Here is a 26259-nt window from a genome sequence, read left to right on the forward strand (position 1 = left end):
TCATTTAGACTGTGATAAGGGTTGTGAATGTTTTTGAAGTTAAAAATAGGTTCTTCGTAAATAATGTAGCTTGTTACAGTGCTTTATATGCTTAGAGGATATTTTATTTATGACCAGAATAATTATATTTTGTAATCTGACACAAATTCTGGTAAGCCGTTCTTTAATAATTATTAACAATAATTATTCATGAGCTAGGAAAAAAAAATAGTTCTATCAAATAGAATTGCACCAGGTGATCTCTTTGTATTCATGGGCAACAAAAAAAATAGTTCCTCAATAAAAATAGTTCTAGATTACATTGCACAGTATGGCCGTCGATCATGTTTTGAAACAAAACCTGTAATACAATAAGCTTTATTTAACTTTGAATTTTGTCATTGTCCCAAGTACTAAAGCGCAGTAATTAAATCACAAAAAGCTGTTTCAGGCCATTTGTTAAATGTAACAATCATCAAACAAACATACCTTTTATTTCAATTAACCATCGGAAAAACTATAATCGTGGAGGGCTTTTTTTTTTATTTGAAAAAAAAACATGCATAATACATTAGTCTTAGATTATTGGTTATTTAACACAGTGTCCCAAAGTCAGAAGAAATTTTTAATCTATATATTGAATATTGGATTCAAAGTCAAATGTTAAAATGTTAACATTGTTTCTATTCTAATTGTAATGAAAGACTTAAAATTATAAAGCTAATGGCAGAAAAGTGGAGAATATTAACCCGTAACCTGCCAGAATTTCTTGAATAGATGTGACAAGTTTCCAATTTTTTTAACTGTTCTTAATCAATTTGTTTAAATGAAAATAAAAATTTGTAAAAGTTGGTTAGCCAGCACAATAGAGCCTGGTCAGACTTCACGGATGTTCACTGGCTGGCCTGGCTCTATACTCATGAACAAGGCCAATCACTTGTGGTTCGAGTAGGTTCAGGATTGATATAGTCAGATATGAGTAGTTGCCCTTGTTTTTTTGTGTGTTTGCTTTGTTTTTGGTCGGGTTTCATTTTGCACCAACACAGTATAGGTCATATGGCAACTTTTCAGCTTTACTGGTGGAGGAAGACCTCAGATGCCCTTCCATGAATTATTTCAGGCATGAAATAAAGGGTATTTACCTACGTGACCCCCCAAAAAATAAATAAAGCCCAAGTATTCCAAACATATTTAAAGAACAATGACTTGCTTGACGCTGAGTAAAATGGTTAATCTTATAATAGCTATTTGCCTTATACTCTAAGACTTGTGTCTTTTGACAAATGGTTAAGTTCTACGAGTATTTATATTACTTCATTATATTTCATATAGTAGCAAGTCAGAGCCATTATAGCTTCATCTAAATATATACATGAAGGCTGAATTTTGGACAGGTCTGGGGCGATGCACCATCTAGAAAATTATGTTTGCTCTGGATTGTTGGTTGTGTATTTTGGCATATCTTCAGTACAAAATATAAAATTAATCATTGGATTGTTATAAAATGCAGGTGGACAAATAAATGATTTGTATTTTTTCTCTTACCTGGAAAAGAGCGTAGGCTTGTGGCCTACATGGTCAGAAAATAGGAATAGTTGTATAGTTATAAAATCAATTTTCTGACTAAAAGAGATAAGATTTATGTTTTCTTCACTAGAATTCACTTCTTTAAAACAAAATTAAAAGAAGTATAATTAGTACTTTAATTTGAAGATCCTGTTGTAGTTTTATTTTTATGTTTTATTTTAAATTACCAGTGTCAGACTTCGCTTCAAAATAACCAGTGACCTTTCATGGTATCGGATTTCCAAAATTTCTGCCATTTTAAAATAAAAATGAAAATTTTATGTCGGTAAATGGGCTGAAAGAATTTTGTAATGAAAAGTTCTTATAGTTTTCTATAATTTTACAAAATATAGATTTTCTATTCAATTAGAAGAGAGGTATATATGTAGGGAAATTTTGACACGTTTTGTTCAGCGAAGATTAGCTGGATATTTAGATAGATACATTTAAAAAATTGGCTCTAATCAAATATTGACAAAAAAAGTTGACTGTAAGAAGAGAAAATTTGAAATATTTATTCTTGCAGAAAAACAAATAAAAGACGACTGGTACAGACTTAGCCATAGACTGTGACTCAATAATAACTATTTTTAAACCCAAAGATTTTTATTTACCCTTTATCAACATCCTGAGGAGAATATAGGGGGGAATTTGATTTTTTTTTCATCTATTATTTTTTTTAATGGTTTTATTCTTAAGGAACGAATATTGTATGTTAATTGTTACTTTTTTAATGAAAAATAAAATAGTGTTTAAAGTCTGTTTATTGGGCAATTATTTATTAAACATTCTTTTCTGGAGTTTCTTTGATGGACTTAAAATTGTTGTCTTTTGTTTATATTGATTAAAAAAAAATAAGGTCTATTTGTAATAAAATCTTTTTTTTAACACTTTAATTGCATATTTGAATTAATTTTGAACTTAGCCAGCCAAAACAGAGTTCTAATTAAAATATTTATTGTATGATTAGTTAATTATTTCAAACATTTTAAATTATTTACATCATTCTGCTTTTAATATTTAAATAAATTTCGAGTATTTTATTTTTTATCGATACTTAAATTTGTCAGCTATTGCTATATTACAAAAAAATACTCAATCAATTTTGATTTATTGATTTAACGAGAGTAAAAAAAATTATATTTATTGTACGTACCTGTGATTTAATAATCATGGTCGGTTATCTTTGTTTTTACGCGCTTGATTTGTTCGGGCAACGGGTGTCTAATATCTGATAATAACACGCACAAAAATGTCAAAATTTGTGAATCTCCTCTTCCGTGAGACAACATATGTATCAATTACGCGACGATATGAAAATATAATTTCATTTTAGTCGCCTAATATTAATTCGGGGATGTGTGTAAACACAGTTCTAGTTCTCAGTACTTGGCGTAATTGATTGTTGAAAAACAGAGTTTTAAAAGAATAAAAAATGTGCTTGGATTTAATATTCTCTAAAATTTAACTGGACTTTTTGGAAATATACCGGAAAACAACAAGCTGCAGAGATGTACTCTTGGAGTAACGCGCATTATGAAGGTGGGTTTTTTACGATCAAAATAATTTTTTATAAATTGGAAACCGGATAAATTTCAAAAAGAATTTGATTAGAAAAGTCACATTGACATAGAAATAATGATCTAAAAATATTTGGAAAATGGGAATAAAACTAGTCTAAGAATATTTCCCTTTTTTCCAACCTTTTTGTTGTTTTATGAAGAAAAAACACTACATCAAAATAAACAACAAAGAAAAAATAGATAAGAAACAATTTACATACCATAGTTATATTATCTTTATCTTTATAAATTTTTCAGTGCATTTATTTTGAATTTGAATGCAGGAAAAATTGCTCTTTAAAGCAACATAAATTTTTATCTAAAGGGACTCCACTGGGCTTATTTGACATGACAGGACTGGAAATAGTTTTTTCATTAGATGTAGGTCTAGCTCAATAACATGTACACAAATTTCAGATCATTTGCTCACTTGGTGTTTCCAGAATGTTTATTCTTATTATGAAAAATGATCGAAAATGAAAATTGTTCCAACCCTTTTTACCCAAATCAGGCTAAGAATTAACCCTTTTCACCCAAATCAGGCTAAGAATTAACCCTTTTCACCCAAATCAGGCTAAGAATTAACCCTTTTCACCCAAATCAGGCTAAGAATTAACCCTTTTCACCCAAATCAGGCTAAGAATTAACCCTTTTCACCCAAATCAGGCTAAGAATTAACCCTTTTCACCCAAATCATGCTAAGAATTAACCCTTTTCACCCAAATCATGCTAAGAATTAACCCTTTTCACCCAAATCATGCTAAGAATTAACCCTTTTCACCCAAATCATGCTAAGAATTAACCCTTTTCACCCAAATCATGCTAAGAATTAACCCTTTTCACCCAAATCATGCTAAGAATAGCACAAAATATGATTTTCAATTTAATTCTGAGTATACCTTCTTATTTATCTTTTGCATATATTTCCGTTTTAATTGCCCGAGTTGATCTATGTAAGAAATTCAAATTGTATGTCCTTTAATATTATACAGTTTATGTTGTAATATTAAAGAATTATTGCCAGAAAAAAATTCTCTACAACTGCTTGCAAAACATTGAAAGATCACAAGTCATTTTAGTGGAATTCGCAAATGCAATTTTTGATTATTTTTATTTTGTTACTACATTAATTATATATCTTTATGATATTGTTATTATCTTACCATAATATTGAATATATTCAAATTTATATTTTCTTATTTATTTTAATTCTTTTTCTTGAAATTTTGTTTAGTTAAGTTTTATTTTATATATTCACAAATTAGAGCTCATGCAGTTCTTTGAGGATGATAAAAGTTTCATATATTTACCTTCAAAGAAGAATTAGAAAATAGATTTGTTTTATGATTAATATATATTCAAAACCACGTAACATATAATTATTTACAGCTATAAATATCCAATTTTATAATTAAATTAATTTATATTTGAAAAACTTTAATTTAGCTTTATTTATTTTCTATTTTTTTCAATCATCAGTTCTGTATTCAGTGTAAGTCTGCCTATTTTCTTTTTCTCAAATGGTGAATATTTTCATTCATATACGGTAATTACTTAAGATATACGGTATATTTTTTTATTTGTAATAATGTAATGTACTGCTCTTCTATTGGAGGAAATAAAATTATTATTATTATTATCAGTATTTGTTGTTGTTGTGGGACAAGTTAGTAGTCCTGTTATTTAAGTTATTTTTCAAATATTGCATTACAAGGGTGTTGCAATATACTTATGGTACAGTATCTTATATTAGTCCATTGTTCCTTTATTAAATGTAATAGAAATTTGACGTTTCACATGATTTATTGCTCAACATTTAAAAAAAAAAATGACGTGAATGTCTTGCTCACACCACCGATGTAGAGCCAGGTTCATTCAGAGCCAGGTTCATTCGTACAACTTATACAGCCAGACTTAAGAATGGTATATTACTGTTAATGTTGGCTGCAAAATTTTAGCCTGTCACTAATTCGTAAATCTTTTGAACTAATAATTGATATGGCTCAATATTCAAAACATTAAAACAGGTATATTAACGCTTATGCCAGTAAATTTCTTAAATGGACTTGTCCATCTTTAAATCCTCAGACTAAACCATTCATTATTTAGGGGGGTGGGTGGGGGATTTTAAAATAATTACTGACTTGATTGCTGACCATGATCAAACGGCATGGACTTGCCCGCGGTAATTGTGGTCTGCACTGGTTGCATGGGTTATAGATCTGTTGCCACCAGGAGGCTAAACATTAAATAGATTAATTTGGCAATGGTTAAGAAAATAATTTTTGTCTATGTCATGGATATTTATGTGATTAATTCAAAAATACCAAAATACCAAATAAAAGAACTTGCTTGGACAATATAAATTTTTATATTGAAAATGTTAGTTTTACGTGTTTTTTTTTTACCAAAATAATAATATTTATTAGAATATGCAAAATATTTCTTGCCCTAAATTTTGCAATTGTTAGTTATTTAAAATAATTTGTCAATAAATGAATTTACATCAATTTGTGTAAATTATTTAAATATTTAATGAGCATCAAGAATTAATTTTTTATGGCATTATGTTAACAAAAATTAGCAAAAGAAATTTACAAATTTAAGTCCCTTTTATTCCTGTTCTCATGCGGCAAATACAATATTTTCAAGAAAATGTTTAAATAAAACAATATAGTTTTTAAGAAAATAGTAACTTTAATTAGTAGTATTTACTAGTTCTGGAAAACAAATTTTTTGTTTGAGAATGAAGAAAATTGATATAAGGGAAGAAAAATAAATCCAAATAATATTATGACAACCATATAAAAATCTGAATGTTACAGACCATATAAAAATCAGAATATAACAACCATATAAAAATCCAAAAATAACAACCATAATAAAGTTTCAAAAATTGTTCACATGTGATATATAGAGTACAGCTAGGTGAATTTAAAACAATAATTTTAACATTTCTAAACTTAATTTTAACTTAAATTTTGTGATACACATGAATGTATAATATTGTTATAATGTTAGAAAATGTCAGTATAAAAAGACAACAAAAATTTGAAAAACTAAAATGTTTTTTTCTCGCCTCTTTGGAAATCATCCACATTTGATTTTGTAAATCTAATAAGGTAAAAGAAATGAAATTAGGAGAAAGTGTAATTATGAAGCAAAAGCTTTGAAATCAATTACCATACATGATTTTGGTTTGTATTTTTTACACGCAAATTTCATGAATTAAATTTAATTGTACACACTGTGGCTTGTCATAATAATTAGACAAAATTAATTTACATTTAGTCGCAAAATTTGTATTTTAGTCTAGTATGATTGTACGATAAAATTGTTGAACATTTCTCAATAGAATTTTCAATTCCCATTTGCGTCTAAAATATATTCGAAAATTTATATTTTTTATGTTCTTATCTCAGACAGTTTTGATTTTATTTTTTAAAACGTGTGCAATTTTTTTTTTCAATTACAAGATTTTTTTTATTGATTAATTGAAACATAGCACATTTACAAGCTTATAAATCAGATTTGCCATGGTTAAAAATTTTTGTTGAAAAAAGAGTCCATAAAAGATGAATATCTAATTTTTTTATAGATTCATTCAGATTTTTTTTTTTAAACAGCTGACGTTTTTAAAATTAAAACATTTTTTTAATACTGAAGTTTGTATCACGTCTAGTGCCTTGATACATTGAGTTGCAAATGCAATAATTGTTCATATACCTATTAAATTAAAACTTAAAACTTGAAGGTTGATTTTAAAAATTATAACATTAGTAATTGAAACGTTAGGTTGATTTACCTAAAAAATACAAGTAAAACAAGATGCTTATTTTAAAAAACGGAATACAAAAATCAAATTTATTTCCCTTATGAATTTTATTTCAGTATCTGTATTTCTAATAAGTACATGTACATAATTTTTATGTCGAAGTTGGAGAAATGGTATATAAATGGTATATTAAAATAAATATTTTATAATTTTATTATGGTTTCTTTCAATTTTATATGTCTGCCAACTGTTTTTTTTGAAGTGAGTAAATTATTATTGAGCTAGTCCATCTAGATTATGATTTATTCTTCTGAAAATTGACCATTTTATTAAACCTGTTGACTTTATTTAATGGACTATTTGTGACTACTGCGGTCTCTATATGAATGTGTGTCATCTAAATTTTAACTGTCAAAGTGCCAAGTCATCTTTTCAAATTGGCAAAACACGTAACTATAATAATTACATATAAAAATATATTGTTTGTTGTAATTAACATTATGTTTTCTTTATCACATGGAATTGCCTGTTTTCCATATAATATAATCATTACATATTTTTTAACGTTACACATGTGTAATAATAATATTTTTATCATACAAAAGTGCCCGCAAAATGTCGAAACAATAAGTTTATTTTCATTAATTTCAACATGTTTAGTCGTGCTAAAAAAAGATTCTCACATTCATTGTTATATGATACATTTTTTTATCATATAAATTTATAAAGCTTGTCAGAGGCTTGCTTTGTAACAATTTCTTGAGTGCATTTTTTGGCATTTAATAAAATTTCATATTAGAATCGGGTAACTCATGTGAGATCCTACCTATCAATAAGTTTGTACAGTCATGGAATGACATCTTCAAAAAAAAAGGTGAATAAAGCTATGTTACCCCCCCCACTCTGTTTATGTGTGTCAAGAACAAATGGATCAGAAAGATATGTTTGTAGATATAAAGAAATAAAATGGTGACATCTTATGTATAAATCTAATGTAACTGTGTTGTCAAAAATGAATTTTGTCAAGAAAAAAAAGAAAAAAAAAAAAAAGAGAATTGAAAGGATTGACGAAAAAAAGACAGTAATTTTTTTATAAATGAATCACCGGAAAAGAATCCTACATGTATGTATCAGTAAAAATGTAAAGTTTGTAGAATACTTACAGGTATAATGTTGTTTTTACTTTACTAAAATGACTTTTTGTCAATGAAATTTTTCTTTATGGAAATTTTATAGATTAGGCACTCTTTTTCCAATGTACAATTTTGATCTTTATAAAACCAAAATAATTGTTTTTGTAGAGAAAGTCATGGAACAAACAAAAATTTTTTTTTAATCACTACCATCATAAGAAAAGGCATTTTTACAATGTCCAATTTGGATTTTTATTTAACCAAAATGATATTTTTTTATAGAAAAAAGTCATGGAACAAACAAGAAAATAATTGTATTCACTACAGTGATATTGGAATTTTAATTTTTGTAATATGAAAAAAAGCTTTATACATGTATATAGAAATTCATTGATGAATAATTATAATCTTGATGTAATGTTCAAATTATTTTGCAATTGTAATTTATTAAGTCTTTGCCACATCTGTGCAGCCTGGGGTACTGTTGTTAGCTAAATTTTAGTATTTTGATATTGAACTCCCTTAATTTTCAAATGGACTGTTCCTAATTTAAAGGTGGGCAAATCCATTACACAAATTTAGGAGGTTAAAGGTTAAGTTAGTGTATTCAGAAATTATTTTAGTTCAATGACTGTGTAAAAAGCTATAAGGTTGTACACACATGAATCAGTACAGGTACTAAGCAAAAGATGAAAAGTTTCTTGCTTATTAAGAAACAATGGCTTGTCCTTGATGGGGCCTAAAACTTAGACCCACAGGGCTGAGTACTCTGTAAATAACTAATATGATATTTTAACCACTGAATTACTTAGATTAATTTTAATGCTTTGAGTAACTCATAATGGAAACATGTGATGTATGAAATTTTGATTATCAAAATAAAAGTTTTATTTCTGTTGACCAAAGACTTGTTTAGTTGAAAGTTACTTTATTTAAGTTTAATTACATGATTGTCTGAGAAAAAAAAATGTATCATAATGTAATATAATATGAAAACAAGCGTGTATGATGTAACATATTATTTTTATGAAATAAAAAATTTATTGGCCAGAGTATTCCTAATAAGAAAGAATTAACAAAGTACTAGTGTGCATTACTGCCTGAATATAAAAAAATTTAAATACGGTTTTGCGTGTGGAAAATAGGTCTCAACAATGTCTCATTTACAGAGCTAGACGGGTATTATTAGTCTCTCCCGACTATACAGTTACCTGTACAAATTTAATATTTCAATAATAAAACCCCCCTCTAACTAACAATAGAATGACCCAAACATTAAGATGGGCAAGTTTAATATACATGTACAAACCTTTAAATAGGGTACGGGTGTTAAATTATTGTTTTGTGTAAAGAAAAGGTAAATTAAACTTCGAGCTGATTTTCAAATGCTTCAAGTCTAAATCCTTGCTATTATTAAGACTTTTTTGAAAAGTATCGAGTTTCTAAAATCCAAATGATTTCATGCGTAAGCTCACGTAGGCGTGTCTAAAACGCCTGCTTAATAATTGGGTGTACTCTCGTAAAGTGGGGGTACTCAATATAAAGGCTTTGTTTAATTAATTTTAACTGTTTTAGGTGTCAAAATGTCAAAGGTTCTGTGGACATAGTCATTATATTGTTCAATAAATTGACATATAAGTACCCATAAATAAACCTGATATAAAAATTAATTTTCTTGGCATTGTTATCAATTGATTTCTAGGCATGTTGTTTTCTTCTTGATTGTTTTTGAGTCTGTCTTTCTGCATGTTATTGTTTTTTTTTAATTTGAACTGATTTCAGCAACTTTGAAATTTGGAACCTTTCTTTACTTTTTTAGTAATAATTTTTTTGACAGGTTATATGGCCCTATATAATATAAATGATTGTTTGGGAATATAGTGTCTCGGATTATATTGCGAACAACTGGTGTATATATGGCCATATAACAGTTTATTTATGGCCATATAACCTGTCGGAAATATCTATAACAAATTTATAAAACTGCCAGCATCTTTTTTTAGGGAAAAAAGTGAGATTTCTTTAAAATTTGACGGTAGCCGTGTATTATTATTAAACTATAAAAACGTCATGATTATTCAAATTGAATGAAAAGTGACGTTACAAACGTGCAATATTGTAAAGTCTAAATGAACAGTTGGTCATCTTTAAGTGCGGTGACCTGTGTTCACTCATAATAAATTATATAAAGAGTTAACACATTTTTGCACTGAAGTGAAAAGTTTGAAGTTATGAAAAAAAAAATCATTACATATTAATAAAAGGTTTTAACTTTCTGAATACTACTGTTACCAGGATCAATACTAAATATTCAACACAACATAATTTACTGTGTAACTGGCTATGGTATGGCATTTTGAAATTTTTTAATTGACAATTAACAAAACTGGCCAATTTTGACAGGTAAATGTAGCAATTCATTGGTTAAATCCGAGTTAAATTATATAGAAGTAAGGTACAAAACAGCAGTATAGTCTGCTGAAACATGATATATTCATGTACATGTAATTATGTCTGGTTTTTGTTATATTCACCAGACAGACAGATAGACAGACAGACAGATAGACAGACATACTAATTGATCATATCATATGACTACATAAATCTTTATTAATTTGGCAGTGTCCTAGCTTTTGAATTGTAGTCGTGCATATTTTAAATTACCGTACTAAATTATTATTATAATAAAGCAAATTTATAGAATATAACTTACGGTCAAAATTGCATTCTTTAAATACAATGTATTTTAATATTTTGTATACATTTCAATTGTTTTTGTTTTTTTATAATTAAAATGAATGGCAATTAAAATTCACAAAGCGTCAAAAAGTTTAATATATAAATTTAAAATGACAAAATAAATGTTACATGTTCTGTTCTTGCCTTGATTTCAATTAGTACTTTTCTATTTTTAATGTAAGGAAATTTAAAGAATAAGAAAATGAGTGAGGCACATCTCTGACAGTGTTTAATTTGATATGACATTTTTCATCCTGTTAACAATATAAATATAATAAATGAAATACAACATTTTTACCTTTAGTTTAGTTTACGAAATGTTGGTGTTCCTACTCAGGTGCCCACTTGTCCCTGAAATAATGCACTGGTGGAGATCTGACGTCTTGCTCCACCAGTAAGCTAAAAAGTTGCCATATGACCTCTACTGTGTTGGTACAACATAAAAAAAAAAAAAATTAATACATGTACTTACTTTAAAGTTATTATTTTTATTTTCAGAAAATTCAAAGTATACAGTGACATCAACACCCTCCAGTATGTATCACGCCCACCACCGTCCTCCAGGGATGGCTCAACCAAAGACGCTCGTCACTATGCCTGGGTACCATGAGCCTCCATTGCTCAACCATTTACCCCCCACCTCACTCCAACCCCAACTTCCCCCAGTCACTATGCCTTTGAATGTACCCCCACAAACAGGCATGAACCCTCAAATACTCACTCCCGGAAATCTCAGGTAAGCTCCGCCTATTTTAACTCAACATATAAACCTTACTTAATTGAATTTTAGGCTCCACCTTTTTGAACAAAATATATTAGCCCTACTTAATTGAATTTTAGGCTCCACCTATTTGAACTTATTATACATTGTATAAGCCCTTCCTACTTGAATTTAAGCTGCACCCATTCAACTTTTTTTTCCTACTTGAATTTAAGCTCCACCCATTCAACTTAACATATTAGTTATACCTCACTTGAATTTAAGCACCACCTTCAGGGTTGCCAGCAGACTTGAAAAGTCAGGGAAATCTGATATTTTTTCAAGGTCAGGGAATTGTCAGGGAATTTTGAAAATTGGTCAGTGAAGAATAAAAATCCTAAAAAGTCAGGGAAAAGTCAGGGAAAAATAATTTTGAAGAATTTTCCTTATATGTATAAAGTAAAAACTGGAAAAAAAACCATGTTCACCTCTTTTAAGAGCTAGAGCTTAGATATTAAGCATGTAACATCTTCAGTGAGTGTCTACCAATTTTGTACAAATAAAAGCCTTTGGGTCAAAATTTGCCCAGTCAAGGGGGTCATTGATTTTCCTTATATGTTTATATAAACTTAAAAATTCTTGTAACAAACCCAAAAGAGCTAGAGTTTAGATATTAAGCATGAAACATTTTCTAGTGTGTGTCTACCAAGTTTGTTCAAATAAAAGTCCTTGGGTCAAAATAAGCCCCACCCCAGGGGGTTACTGATTTTCCTTTTATGTACATAGTAAAAAAAACAAAACAATATCTTCTTTGAAAAACCCAAAGAGGTAGAGCTGTGATATTTGGCATGAAACATCTTTTAGTAAGTGTCTACCAAGTTTGTTAAAATAAAAGCCCTGGGGTCAAAACTGGTCCAGTCATGGGGGTCATTAATTTTCCTTATATGTATATATAGTAAAAACTAAAAAGTCTTCTTTTAAAAAACAAAAGAGCTAGAGCTTAGATATTTGGCATGAAACATTTTCCAATGGGTGTTTACCAACTTTGTTCAAATCAAAGCCCTGGGGTCAAAATTATTCTTGTTCATGGAGAGTTTTTATATTCAGATGAGTAATTTCAGGGCCATCATGACCCTCTTGTTATTAATTATATTGGCTATGGCAGTATTCTGTAGCTCAAGATAATAGTTTTGCTTCAGACTTGATCTTATCAAAAACATTTTACTGAACACAAAATACCAAACTTAGATGTATAAAGCATGTTTTATTGACCATATTGTTAAAAGCATTAAAAAAACCAACAAAAAAACTTATGGGTGCAGGGCTTTTTTTCACAGGTTGGGGAAGCAGCCCTGCCCTTAATTTTGGGGATACATTAATGGTATATTTGCAAAAGGGGAAGAAAAAACTTGATGTAAATTATATTTTGTGGGAAAACTGCATGATTTTAAAGAATTTCTTTTTGGGGAAACAGTCCTATAATGGCCCCTGCTATAGAAGGAAAAAAAGCCCTGGGGTGAATTGGACGGCTGTAGGGGAGGTGGAGACCGTTTAAGTTTGGTAGTTTTAGTCAGTGAAAAACCTAATTTGGTCAGTGAAAAGTCAGGGAAAAGTCAGGGAATTTTATTTATCTATGATGCTGGCAACCCTGACCTTGTTTAATTAAACATGAGTTTAAGCTCCTCCCATTTTAAAGTACTTTTTAATATAGCACAAATGTAACCTCCTTGGGTATTTTCATACCTTTTTATTTTAAATTTCGCATAAAAACATTTTATTCAGTTGCAATTTAGTTTGCATTGACTGTCTGCTCAAAAAGTCAGCTTTTGTTGGCAATTTCTTTAATTATTATGATATAATTTTCCTGCACTCCTTAATCATGACGACAATTTATTATTTATAGCTTTCTGTTATGTTTTGTATGTATAAATCTAAAATAATATTCGTGTTTATTTACAGCCCTACAAGTAAGAAGCGTAAACACATGGACTCACCCAATGCAGGGATGATGTTTAGCAGAAATGGACTCATTCCAAATATCAAACAAGAACCTAATGGTAAGCTATAGGGTTTATAACTAAATAGTTAAATTTAGTGGTTTTCAGCCTCTTGTTTTGATGATCAGTTGCAGGGATAGAACCTTTTCTTTGCAAAATTCAAAGAAAATATAATTATAGATATAATTATTGTTGGAGAATATAGATATTAGGGTTATTATTTAACATATCTTAGACATTTAATTGATTGAGTACCGTCCACCTTGAGTTGCTAACTTCTTTCAGCAAACATTAGTTCAAGTTATCTCCCTTGATTAATATACACACAGAGTTATCCTCCCTTTTTGAGCATACACTAGTTTATCTCCCTGCTTCAGTATGCAGTCTCAGAGTTATCTACCTTTTTCTGCATGCATTAGTTTTAAAAAGTAATCCCCATTTAGTGTTTACAAACATTGAGTAACATATTTGTTTTATTAAGTTATTCCCCTTCTTTATTGTACACACATACAGAGTTATCTCTCTTGTTTTCAGCATACACAAATTCGAGTTACCTCCCTGATTGTGAAGATGATAGTTACAGTAATTATGACCCAGATTCTAGCAACGGCTACGACAACGGTGTATATCAGGTCATAAAGTGGCAGAAATACGAGGACAACAAATGGGCGACACTCACTGATGCAAATTTAAAAGATTTGTAAGTAGCCCGCAATTACCATTACCATCCATGAACAGGCTCAATTGAACAGACCCTGCAACATTTTTTATTTGGCTGTTTTTTTTGGGTTTTTTAGGGGTTAACAATTATAAATTATTTTACACTTTTAATTGTACTCTCCTTGGAAGGGCATAATGCCACTTTTTAACAAATTAAGAAATTTGTGCTGGTAAGGGGAGTGGCATTTATGTTTATAAAGAGTATGTTTTTGAGGAAAGGATGTAGTTTTAAATAATAATTGAAATATAATTGAAAGCCTTGAGCTAATTTGAACCACCTTTAAAGTGGAATAAAGACTTAATAATGTCCCTAGTTTCATGGTAGTAAGTCTAATGAGAAATTAATGTATTTATTGATTAATAAACTCAATTACTTACATGATAATTTAATCAATTAATTACTGAAAGATTAATCAATTAATTGATCAAGAACATTATTAAATAATTGAAAGTAAGAGTCAGGGTGGCAGAATTTTTTTAAAAGAATTTCCAAGCCTGCTGACAGCAAAAAATTCTACCTAAACCAAGATTAGACATCACATCCATATGTGATCAGTATAAACCAAGATCAAACATCCATATGTGATCAGTATAAACCAAGATCAAACATCCATATGTGATCAGTATAAACCAAGATTAGACATCACATTCATATGTGATCAGTGTAAACCAAGATCAAACATCCATATGTGATCAGTATAAACCAAGACATCACATCCATATGTGATCAGTGTAAACCAAGACATCACATCCATATGTGATTGGTATAAACCAAGACATCACATCCATATGTGATTGGTATAAACCAAGACATCACATCCATATGTGATCAGTGTAAACCAAGACATCACATCCATATGTGATCAGTATAAACTAAGATCAGTCATCATATCCATATGTGATCAGTGTAAACCATTTCATCAGTTAAAAAAAGACTAGTTTAGTTCAGATGTGTTAGCAAACCTCAGACTTAACTACAGGATAAAGTTTAAACATTTATTTAAAAGGACAGATTTATCTTGAAACTAAAAACAAAGTCTTCTGTCATGCCTTACTGTTATTTTAACTTCTGTGTGGGCTAATTTAAATCCAACAACATTTTAAGGGTATTAGATTTCACTTTTTTTCTACCTTGTGCTTTGTGTTATAATAATTATCATGATTAAAGACAACAATTTTTAGGATGCGGAAACCATGAAATTAGATTTTTTATCCATTTTGTCTTGAGACTTTATTTCCTTAAAAACATTTTTGCTGCATCGCATGTTTTCATTTTAAGTCAAAATGTCATAAAAAGAGATATGTTGTTTTGTAGTGAATTGCTTGATTGAATTATCTCTGTCTGTGAATTAATTCAACTTCATTCTGTAATGTGAAAAAAGAATCAGAACTTGAAATGCTTATAAAGTTATAATTGTGATATTCTTTGTTAATTACTATCCAACAACTTTTTATAACTTTCTTTACAAAAACTTTTTTGTTCACTTTTTGTCCTTGGTTCCAAAATTATTTTTTTTTCGCTAAAAAATGGTTCAAAATGTACCACTTCTACAAGTATCAATTTGTCTGTTTGTTTAAAACTCATAAGAATAACTTATAACTCTAGATATTGCATTATTTTGCAAAATATTGTTAATTGAATAAAGGGTATCTCAAAATACAGGATTTTGGTGGCCATCTTGGCGACCATTTTGATTTTTAGGCTGGGGTCTTGATCCAAAAAAGCTAGACAGAGATCAAACTAGGATAATCCTAAGTTGCTTGTTGAATTAATATAATGATTATATGTACTTTAACTGACTACTGACATTTTAAATATATTATACACAATTTCATACTAAATATTTATTGAATTAAACACAATATCACTTTTATTTTCAGGCCTGCTCCACAGTTCCGTGTTGATGCAGACAAAGGTTTTAATTTTTCCGTGTCAGATGACTCATTTGTGTGTCAGAAAAAGAATCATTTTCAAATCACATGTCACATCGGGATTACGGGCGATCCAAAATATGTCCGCACTCACGAGGGCGTAAAGAAAATAGATCATTACTGTCTACATTTTAACGGAATCAAGGTACCTATGATTTCATAATATTTAATTCTGTTTTTGTTTGGTTAATTGATTTTTATGCCGATTTTATCACAGTCATTATCCGGTCAAATTTCTGCGGTTGATGCACTTAACGGACTTTTCTGTATAATAACTAACCAGATATTACCAATGCCCGTCTGCTAATCCCACATGATTTCGGAATCGGTAGTATCCAAGATTAATTGTGACGGTGAAATTGTGGTCTCGTTGGAGGACGTAACTCGCAACCTCTTGATTACAAAGCCGATGCTCTCTCTCTATTCAGCTTAGCTGACAAACAATGTTCTTGTTTCACTTAAAATATAGTCATCATATAATAAGTTATAAAGATTTTTGACAGGTTATTTGACACGGTATACAGGTTTTAATAATAAACTAAATAAAATTTCGAGGGTTGACCGCAAGACTGTTGTTAGTCCTTCTTTATTTAATATAAGTTACTGCAGTTTTGCAGTAAACCTGCAATATGTATTGTCAGATAAAATGAGATTATTAACTTTGATTGATAAAGGTTATTCAATTTTAATATCATCATTAGAAGGAAGTAAATTGTCTCTACATGCTTTTAGATTTTAAAGTAACAAAATTTCTTTGCGAGAAGGAAGTAAAAGTATATCTACATGTTCTATATTATGTGTGCTGTCAGTCAGTTAAAACTTATTTGAAGCTTACTTTTTTTTAGCAAAAAAAAATGTAAAATGCTTTGATATATTATTTCTTCATCTACTTTAATGGAAAAGGCAAGGCAGAGACCGACTGTCCTCTGCAAATCTAAGGCCTCGATGATTCTTCATCAGAATGATGTTAATACAGGCCCTTACCTTTAGGAAGACTGTCAGAGTTTGTGTGCTTTCTGACAGAGTTACAGAGGCAATATTTTGAGAGCTTGTTGGAAACTTTGTTACTTAGAATATGATGGAATTACAAATGATTTTCACTTAGTCTTCAGTGTTTATGTTCTCATACAAAAACTGCAGAAAAATTGACTGCTTGTAGAGAATTTCCCCTTACTTGTTTAGAAAATTCTCTGATTTGTGGAGAATTTCCCCTAACTTGTGGTGCATTTCCCCTAACTTGTGGAGATTTTCCCCTAGCTTGTCGGTAGAATTTCCCCTAATTTGTGGAGAATTTCCCCTAACTTGTCGAGAAAATTTACCCTAACTTGTCCAGAATTTCCCCCAACTTGCGGAGAATTTCCTTTTACTTGTTGAGTATTTCCCCTAACTTGCAGCTAACCTACTTGCTACAGGTTATAGTACATATGTGATGGTTTAATCATGTTTCGTTTGTTTTAAAGATAAACATTAATGTCTGAATATCATGCTATAATTTGCCACTTACACAACTAATCAATAATGATTTCTTTGATCTTGTGAAGACTGTGCAATATACGTAATTGGATATGTTCTGATACATGCTACATCATTCTGATAGATATTACATCGCTGGAAATACTTGATATTTTACATACAGAATGTCTGAACGTAGCTGGTTCTACTCAGGTGCTGATTTGTGCACGAAATAATGAAAAATCGCCATATTATCTATACTGTGTTGTAATGTTGCAGTGTAAAACCTAACAACAACAACAAAAAAAAAACACTTGACATCTGTCATGCTTTTGATAATGTATACAAAAATATCCATGACAAAAAATATTAATGACAAAACATATTCATGACAAAATCCATGACAATAAATATCCCTGACAAAAAATATCCATGATATAAAATATCCCTGTGAAAAAATATCCATGTCATAAGATATACATGACAAAAATATATACATGTGTATGACAAAAAAATATCCATGGCAAAATTATAACCAGTTAAAAAATCATAAATACAAATCTTTTTGGTATATTATATTTCTTTATCAAGAAATGTTTTTTCTTCATGCAATTTCAGGTATTTATTTTCCTGTTGTTTTTTGCCACTGGTGAAATATTCAATTATAAACAATTTGTAAGAATGAAATGTTATAGCAACTGATTGAAAAATAGATATTTCTCTTATCAGATACGTTGAGTAGAAAAAATGTAAATGTAAGAACATGAAAACAGCAAAATTGAAAACTTGCTGACACCATTTTATTGATTATTTGCATGCAGCGCCAAGATGGGATTTTATACCAGTTTTGGATCAAAGCTATGTCATTGCTCACCTGTTAAAGCAACCAATCAGATTCTGAAGAATTATGATATTTATAAAACACCCAACCTTATCTTATCTTACCTCAGACAGGGTTTATTTGTGCTTAACACTGGTGCTTGTGTGTTTTTTTACTTTATGGAACAGTACCCAAAGTCTTAAAAATGAAGGAAATTATTAAATAAATAATAAATACTTCTTTAATTTCAGTTGGAGTCACCAAGTCAGACAATTAAAATAGAGCAGTCACAGTCAGATAGAAGTAAAAAACCTTTCAAACCTGTCAGGTACAAGTATGATACTTTCTACACATAATTATATTCTTTACTTTTCGCTAGAATTTTAATATGAATTTCTTTACAAGAGAATCAGGAAGAGAAACAGGCTTTTTGATAATAATCATTATACTGATGATGATAATAATGATGATGATAATGATGATGTTGATAATAATGTTTGTAGCAGTGGTGATTTTGATGATGGTGATGATGATGTGTGATGATGATAATGGTGATAATGATGATGTTCATGATGATAACAAATCATGTCTGAAATAAATACGTGTTGCTTTGAAATATTGTTTTAATATAATTCTTGTTTTAATTTTCCATTTCTTAAAGTCACTTACATTTAGATAGATGAGATTTAATGTGAAATTTTACATATTGATTATATTATAAAGACTATATGTATGATGTTCCATTATTATGTTTCCCATTATCTCAGGAATATTATGGTATAATTATTAAACTGGTATATAAAATACATATATTATCAATACATTACAGAGTTGACATACTACCAGACAATGTGTCTAAGATGACGGTAGGAAGATTACACTTCAGCGAAACTACGTCAAATAACATGAGGAAGAAAGGCCGACCGAACCCAGACCAGCGATATTTCCAGTTAGTTGTAGCTCTTCACGCTCATTCTGGTGAAAATAGCTACTTGATAGCCGGAAGTGTGTCGGCAAAGATTATAGTTAGGGTAAGTGTGGTGGGGTATATTAAGGCCCGTAGCGGAACCAGTTAAGGCCCGTAATGGAATTAGTTAAGGGCCCATAATGGAACCAGTTAAGGCCCGTATCAGAACCAGTTAAGGTCAGTAACGGAACCAGTAAAGGCCTGTAATGGAACCAGTTAACTGTATTTTACCACATCATTCTTTCCTTTGACCTAGAATAATGTAACATATCGGAACCATTTAACTGAATTTTACCACATCATTCTTTCCTTACAGACTCGCAGATAAAATCTCTTTAATCAACAAACGGCAGCAATGGTCTAGTAGTAGATTATCTTCCTTATTTTAATGTGATCATAAGCTTTGTGGTTACACAGTTTGATAACAAATCCTGGGGCAACAAGTTTGTTTCCTAGTATTATCCCAAGTTTAAAATTTTAAAAAGATCTAAAAAACCGATGTCCTGTGAAATGGTCCTTCACAAAGAACGTATTTATTCTTCTAGAATGGAGTAATATCTGTATTTATTGACATGGAAGTGCGGAGACAAATGAAAAATTTAAATATATAATTAACTACTCCACAAAGTTTTTAACCTCCTTTGTGAAGTAGTTAATTATTAATAATTTGTTTCCAGAATGATTTTAAAAAGGTAAATTGAAACACAGGTTTATTTACACAGCCATCCATGACAAAAATTTTGGTATCACAAATTACTAGCGCATAAAATTGTACATTTTAAAAGATGTCGGTTGATTGTTCAATTCCCAGCAAAACAAAACAGATCTGGTTTCCCTAACTGAAAAAGACGTTAGATATTTTCATAAAGTCAACGAAATGTTTTTGAAATCTGCTAAATTATAGTAATTGATATGAAAATTAAAAACCATTGAAGGCAAGAACCATTAAATTTAAAGGAAAACATTTGAACTTTTGTTTTACTTATACTTATGCTCACACTGTGTACAGGGTTTTTTTTTAAACTTGATTTTTGTCTGTATAATGATTGTGTAGTATGAAATAATATATGTTACTTATGAAATGTTTTTGGTTACCTGATGTCTTATAAGTCAGAAAAAAGGGTGATGAAGCCCTATTTATAAGGTTGTTTTTTCGATCCAGGCATCGAACCCAGGTCAGTTTGATAGCGACATGGAAGCAACACACTGGACTAAAGGTTCCACGCCGGACTCTGTATATCACATAGGACGTGTAGGTGTAAACACCGACCATCCGGATGAAGCTGTAACCGTACATGGAAACATCAAATTATCCGGACAAATTCTTCATACGTCGGACATTAGGGCAAAACAAGACTTCCACGAGGTATTTTATCCTGTACCTGCTCAGTTTCTTAATTGGACTTGTCCATCTTTCAATCTGGACAAAACCATTTATCTTTTATAGGGAAAATTTCAAAATATGTAAAGATTGAAAAGAGATCTGTGCAGACCTTATTCATAGTTAGGCACAAAATTATAAATTACAATTAATAATTAGAGGGAGCATAATTGTCATTTAATTAGTACCAATTCATGAATGAGTAATTAAGGCTCTTCAGTCATTGTTTAAGATATTCCATAGATTTGAGAAAAGTTTTTCACAAAGTGCACCAATGAAAAAAAAAACCAAGTGAGAGAGGACTGGATGAGTGAGAGTGTTTGTTTTTAAGGTGTTATTTAATGGTTTTTGCATAGAAATTTAAATTACATGTTTGTTATTTCTAGGTTGATTCCAAAGAACAGCTTAAGAAAGTATCAGGTATAAAGATATATAATTACAAGTACAGCGAGGACTATGCGGATCACGTCGGTCTGCCAGAAGATAAACGTAAAGATACGGGTGTGATTGCCCAAGAAGTTCAAGAAGTTTTACCTGATGCTGTTATAGATACAGGAGATGTAAAGTTTGAAAATGGCAATGAGATTAAAAATCTTCTGGTTGTTAATAAGGTAAGTTGTTAATTGAAAGCAAAGATTAAAAAAAAATTTACTGGTTATTTATAAAGTAAGTGATTATTTGAAAGCAAAGATTAAAAATCTACCAGTTATTTATAAAGTAAGTGATTATTTGAAAGCAAAGATTAAAAATCTACCAGTTATTTATAAAGTAAGTTGTTATTTGAAAGCAAAGATAAAAAAATCTACTTGTTATCTATAAAGTAAGTCAACTGTTATTTAAAAGCAAAGTTAAAATAATGTACTGGTTATTTATAAAGTAAGTTGTTATTTGAAAGCAAAGATAAAAAATATCTACTGGTTATTTATAAAGTAAGTAATTATTTGAAAGCAAAGATAGAAAAATCTTCTGGTTGTTTATCAAGTAAGTTTTTATTTAAAAACCACCAAAGATAGAAAACTTCTCTGGTTTGTTAATAAAGTAACATGTAATTTGCATTCAATGAGAATCTGTAACATAACAGCTGTTCCATGACTTTGCAAAATAAGATGCATTACCACTACACCTATCATCTTTAATTTCCCCTAATTAAACAAAGAAATTAAGAATAGAAAACATAGAGAAAACATAAAAGAAATACAAGATATTTGCAAGATGAAGAGGTGGAGATGAATATTAGTTTATATAGATTTCATTTTAGTCCAATTGCGTAGGAAACTATAAGCTTATAGACACATTTTGGAACGTGTTCCTTGGACCAGTTCTAGTATTAATTGTGGATTTATTCTGTTTTGTCTGAGTAATGGCCCTTGACTTAGTAAAGAATTGCAATTTTCATTTTTTGTCGTGCATAGCTCAAAAAATATTTGACCTAGAGTCATGAAACTTAAAAGGACTGTCGATCGGCATGTATAGTTGTGCGCCTGGGGATTTTCTTGTGAATTTATTCAGTATTTGTAGAGTTGTTACCCTTGACTTAAAAAATGAGTGTAAAGGTTCTTCCTCAAGGATAAAAAGGCTTGCCCCTCAGATGCGATTTGAAACCATGTGGCTAGTGACACTTTGATTACAAGTCTGTTGTGATAGTTCATATGCACGCAGCTAATCCCAAATACTTGAGAAAACACATTGAATAAATATAAACCACTAAGAAAATTGATAAAAGTGGAACAAACAATCAAAACAGGATAAGTTTTAAGGTTTTATTTAATGATGATAACCCGAGTGAACTTTTTGACTCTCAAGAGTCTTCCTTAGGATTATAAGATTTCAGAGTATAAAGAAATCATTGTCTTAACGTATAAAAATTGGGTATACTTAAAGTCATGCGATGTGTTCTAAAAATAGATTTAAATATAAACAAGAAATGAGATTGATTAAAAAAATAACTGATAATAAAACAAAAAAATAACTGATAATAAAACAAAAAATAACTGATAATAAAACTGACAAAGATTTGTCAATAAATTTAAGTTTAGCAATACATGGATCCTTTCGACTTTTAATGAATAGTAATATTATTTTCAGGACCGTATTTTCATGGAGAATGTTGGAGCTGTGAAAGAATTGTGTAAACTAACAGATAATCTCGAGGTTCGTATCGATGAACTCGAGAAAATGAACACGAAGTTGTCCAAGTTGAAGAGATTTGATAGTCTTAAATCAACAGTCAGTTCAAAATCAACAAACAGCAATAGTACAGTCAACAGGTAAAGACGTGTATAAATGAAATTTTTTAAATTATGTTATTTTCGTTGTTACGGATTTTAAGTCGGGTCAACTCTTTGAAGATCATACGGTAATCTTTCCGGCTGTAGTGGTGGCGGATTCCTCTTCATTTTCACAGTCCTGAGTCTGAACACCAGAGTAAAAAGCACCGGTTTTATTTTATGATCTGGCTGGCTTATTTGCTTAAAGTGACTCAAATAAGGTTGTTTGGCATGACAGTTGTTCGGACTAAAACTTTTTTTTTGATATTTATGTATTATTTTATGTTTAATTTAAATATAGAGAGCTGACCGGTAGATTAGAGGTTTCGAGGGGTTTTCTTATTGTTTATGTATTTTGTCATAGGCAAAATCCATTTTACACCTTAATTCTTATGATTTAAAAGTTATATAAACGATTTATCTAAAAATAACATATTTAGACTTTAGAAAAGTTGAAGGCTGGCTTAATAATTCTTTTCTGTTGATGTTTTCAGTTCAGCACCACCTAAGAAGCCACACAAGACCCATCGTGCAAAGATTACACAACCACCACCACCGACCAGACCTGCTCAATCTTCAAACTGGTGTAGTAACCGGTTCATACAAATCACAATTATTATACTCATTTGCATAATGGCATTCTGGTTAGTAATGGATTTTTTGTGATTTTTTTTATGTCTTGACTACTAAAGGTGTGACGAGGGGGCCCATTTTCCGTCCCTCTGACTGTTGTGTTATCACACTGTCCTTTATTAGGCTGACAAAAGTAGTGAAATGTTGGGTCATCTGTATCTAATGACATTTCGATTTCATTTTTGCTTCTAACGTTTTGGGAATTTTCATATAGACAAATTATATGGCGGAATTAAAACTGCATGTTCAATACAATTTCTTAAAACTTTAAGGTTTTTTTATTTCACCTTGAAACATATACACATTATGATCATGAAAGACCTATTCCTTTAATGTGTGGGGTCCTTAAAAGGGGCTATGTAGTTGATAAAACATGATTGTTAACCTAATTCTTGGTTTTTAAAAACGATTGTGAAATCATGAATAGATTATCGTATTGAGTCATTTTGCCCACAAGTGTAGTCTATCTTATTGACAAATTATTATTCTGATTATTAGATCAAACTCATGTTTTTTTAATGTTTTTTTTCTTTGTGTCTATTTTTAGTCTCATCGCTATAACAATATTATATATTTTGGAACGACAGAAAGATAACTCTGGCTCGACTTACCATACCACAAATCATATATATCCAAGGTAGGTAACTCTAGGTTGAAAATTTGCTTGTTTATTCGTCTTATTGTTTATTTTACATGAATGCTTGACACTTTTAGATGAAAGTTTATAATGTATCAAGAAAAAAACAACAATTAAAGAATTTAAATGCATAGTACAATTCAGTATTCTTTTTTGAAATAGACATGTTTTAATTTGAATATTATTTTCTTCGCCAAAATACATATAAATCCTGGTTGAAAATCCCTAGTTTCTTACTTCAGATTAACTGAATTTTAGAAAATTATTTATAAGAATTCTTGTCTTTAATTTATTTTTTATGCTTGTAATTTAAGTGGACAACTGCAATCTAACAGGTGCTATTTTTAAAAAAAATTCTAACACACCTTTTTCATCCAATTATACCTTTTCATTTTTGTGAAATGTTCGTGTATTACACATTTACTTATTATAATATGGTACAAAAGGCATCAGTTTTTGTTTTTTTGCACTGCGTTCATCATGCACAAATTTCTCGCCATTCATTTTATCCTTACTCCTCAAAATATTCATAAGTCCTTTCTTCTTTCATCTTAAAACACACTTTATACATTTATTAATACACCAAGACACACTTTTGTATTATTTTAAAAGACACAGCTGTGTATACACTTAGATATACCTCCATTAAGATTACACTTTGAAAGACACACCCCCTATACAAACCTCTGTACACATACTATGACAAACCTCCATTCATACATAATAAGACACACCCAATACCAACACTAAGACATTAGGTCAGATATTTGAATTTTGTTTATGTTATCTTAAATTTGTCATTTATTTATGGAAAGAACAAAACAAGAAGTGTGACTAGGCAGACCTACATGTATCAAAATAAAAAAAAAATGAAACCTTTTTTTCTGTTCTTAAGGTTCGTTTAACCTGTTTATTTGTTAGCTTTTAGAAAAAGTAAAAAAAAAGACAAACGTTCAGAATAAATGCCCACACCTGGTGATGCCTCTTGTTATTTCATTCATATGATAATTGAAAAGTTAATCTCAGACATAAAAAAACATGATTACTATGAAATAATAGTTAAGCAAATACACTGCTAAATTTTTGAAGAGTTTTAATCATTTGAAATTAAAATGTAAAAAAAAAATAAACATGTGAATTTTCTTTTTATCATAAATATTACTAAAAGGTAATTGTCACACCTATGTACAATTTGTGTTTTTTCACATGGGTTGCTAATCAGTTGTATTTCATTCTGATGAATAATTTGTATCACAGTGGGACAAATAGCTCGGGGAATAAAGGAAGTTCTCCGTTACATATTCCGACAACTAGACCTACCAGTACAAGGTTCAATACTCCGGAGGATAATACCACCCCAGGTATACCATGAATATTTAATTTAACTTTACCAAGATTTCAATATGATAGTAAAACATGTTTCATCATATCTATGTAAGTATGTCACAAAAAAGAAATACATGTATCATAAAATTCCTATTAAATGTACCCTGTAAATTAAAATGGATTCTGATGGATTTGAATGAAATCATGGATTTACAGTTGAGTTCAGCACTGATGAGGGGATATTTTCCTTATCAAAAGACCTGGAGGGTGCATGGGGGGGGGCGTTTAATAGGAATTTTACAGTAGTTTAGCAGTTACCGATATACAACACATATAATAAATAAGTGAAGATTGTTTGCGGAAAATTGTTGTAATTAAGATCCCATAAGGTCAGTTAAGACCAGTGAATCTTTTGCTTGAAGGTATTTTAGTTCAATAGCTACCATTTGTTGCAAACATTTTTAAGTTTGTTACAAAAAGGTTCAAATGTATTAGAGAAAATCTTTACTGGGTCTTGAACTCATGATCATGGGCTTACAACTTGACCTTTTAGCAAAATAATAAATTCCAGTTATCATAGATTGCTCCTTTGGTAAGGAAGCTAGGTGTGCACTCGACAATGACATATTTTGATTTCATCAACAAGTTCAAAGACCCATCTTTAAGCAAGATT

At 29.9% G+C, this 26259-nt stretch overlaps 1 protein-coding gene across 9 annotated transcripts in view; it reads left to right on the forward strand.

Moving 5' to 3' along the window:
- Window positions 1-26259, forward strand: part of LOC132728907 (myelin regulatory factor-like) — a 91730-nt gene that overhangs the window by 59764 nt on the left and 5707 nt on the right. For 5 of the 9 annotated variants that reach the window (XM_060714619.1, XM_060714623.1, XM_060714622.1 and 2 more), the window contains 13 exons: window positions 11253-11490; window positions 13414-13511; window positions 13986-14151; window positions 16053-16248; window positions 18627-18703; window positions 19205-19406; window positions 20487-20708; window positions 21110-21334; window positions 22809-22990; window positions 23485-23634; window positions 24171-24260; window positions 24575-24595; window positions 25518-25621. In XM_060714619.1, the coding sequence (XP_060570602.1) occupies window positions 11253-11490; window positions 13414-13511; window positions 13986-14151; window positions 16053-16248; window positions 18627-18703; window positions 19205-19406; window positions 20487-20708; window positions 21110-21334; window positions 22809-22990; window positions 23485-23634; window positions 24171-24260; window positions 24575-24595; window positions 25518-25621 (1971 nt within the window). Of the gene's footprint in view, window positions 1-2785; window positions 3088-11252; window positions 11491-13413; window positions 13512-13985; window positions 14152-16052; window positions 16249-18626; window positions 18704-19204; window positions 19407-20486; window positions 20709-21109; window positions 21335-22808; window positions 22991-23484; window positions 23635-24170; window positions 24261-24574; window positions 24596-25517; window positions 25622-26259 lie in introns of those variants that run through there. The other 4 variants (XM_060714627.1, XM_060714624.1, XM_060714620.1 and 1 more) reach the window with 4 other exon arrangements.

Source organism: Ruditapes philippinarum, unplaced genomic scaffold, assembly GCF_026571515.1.
Source record: "Ruditapes philippinarum isolate M1 unplaced genomic scaffold, ASM2657151v2 ctg4444_1_1_1_1, whole genome shotgun sequence".
Lineage (NCBI taxonomy): Eukaryota > Metazoa > Mollusca > Bivalvia > Venerida > Veneridae > Ruditapes > Ruditapes philippinarum.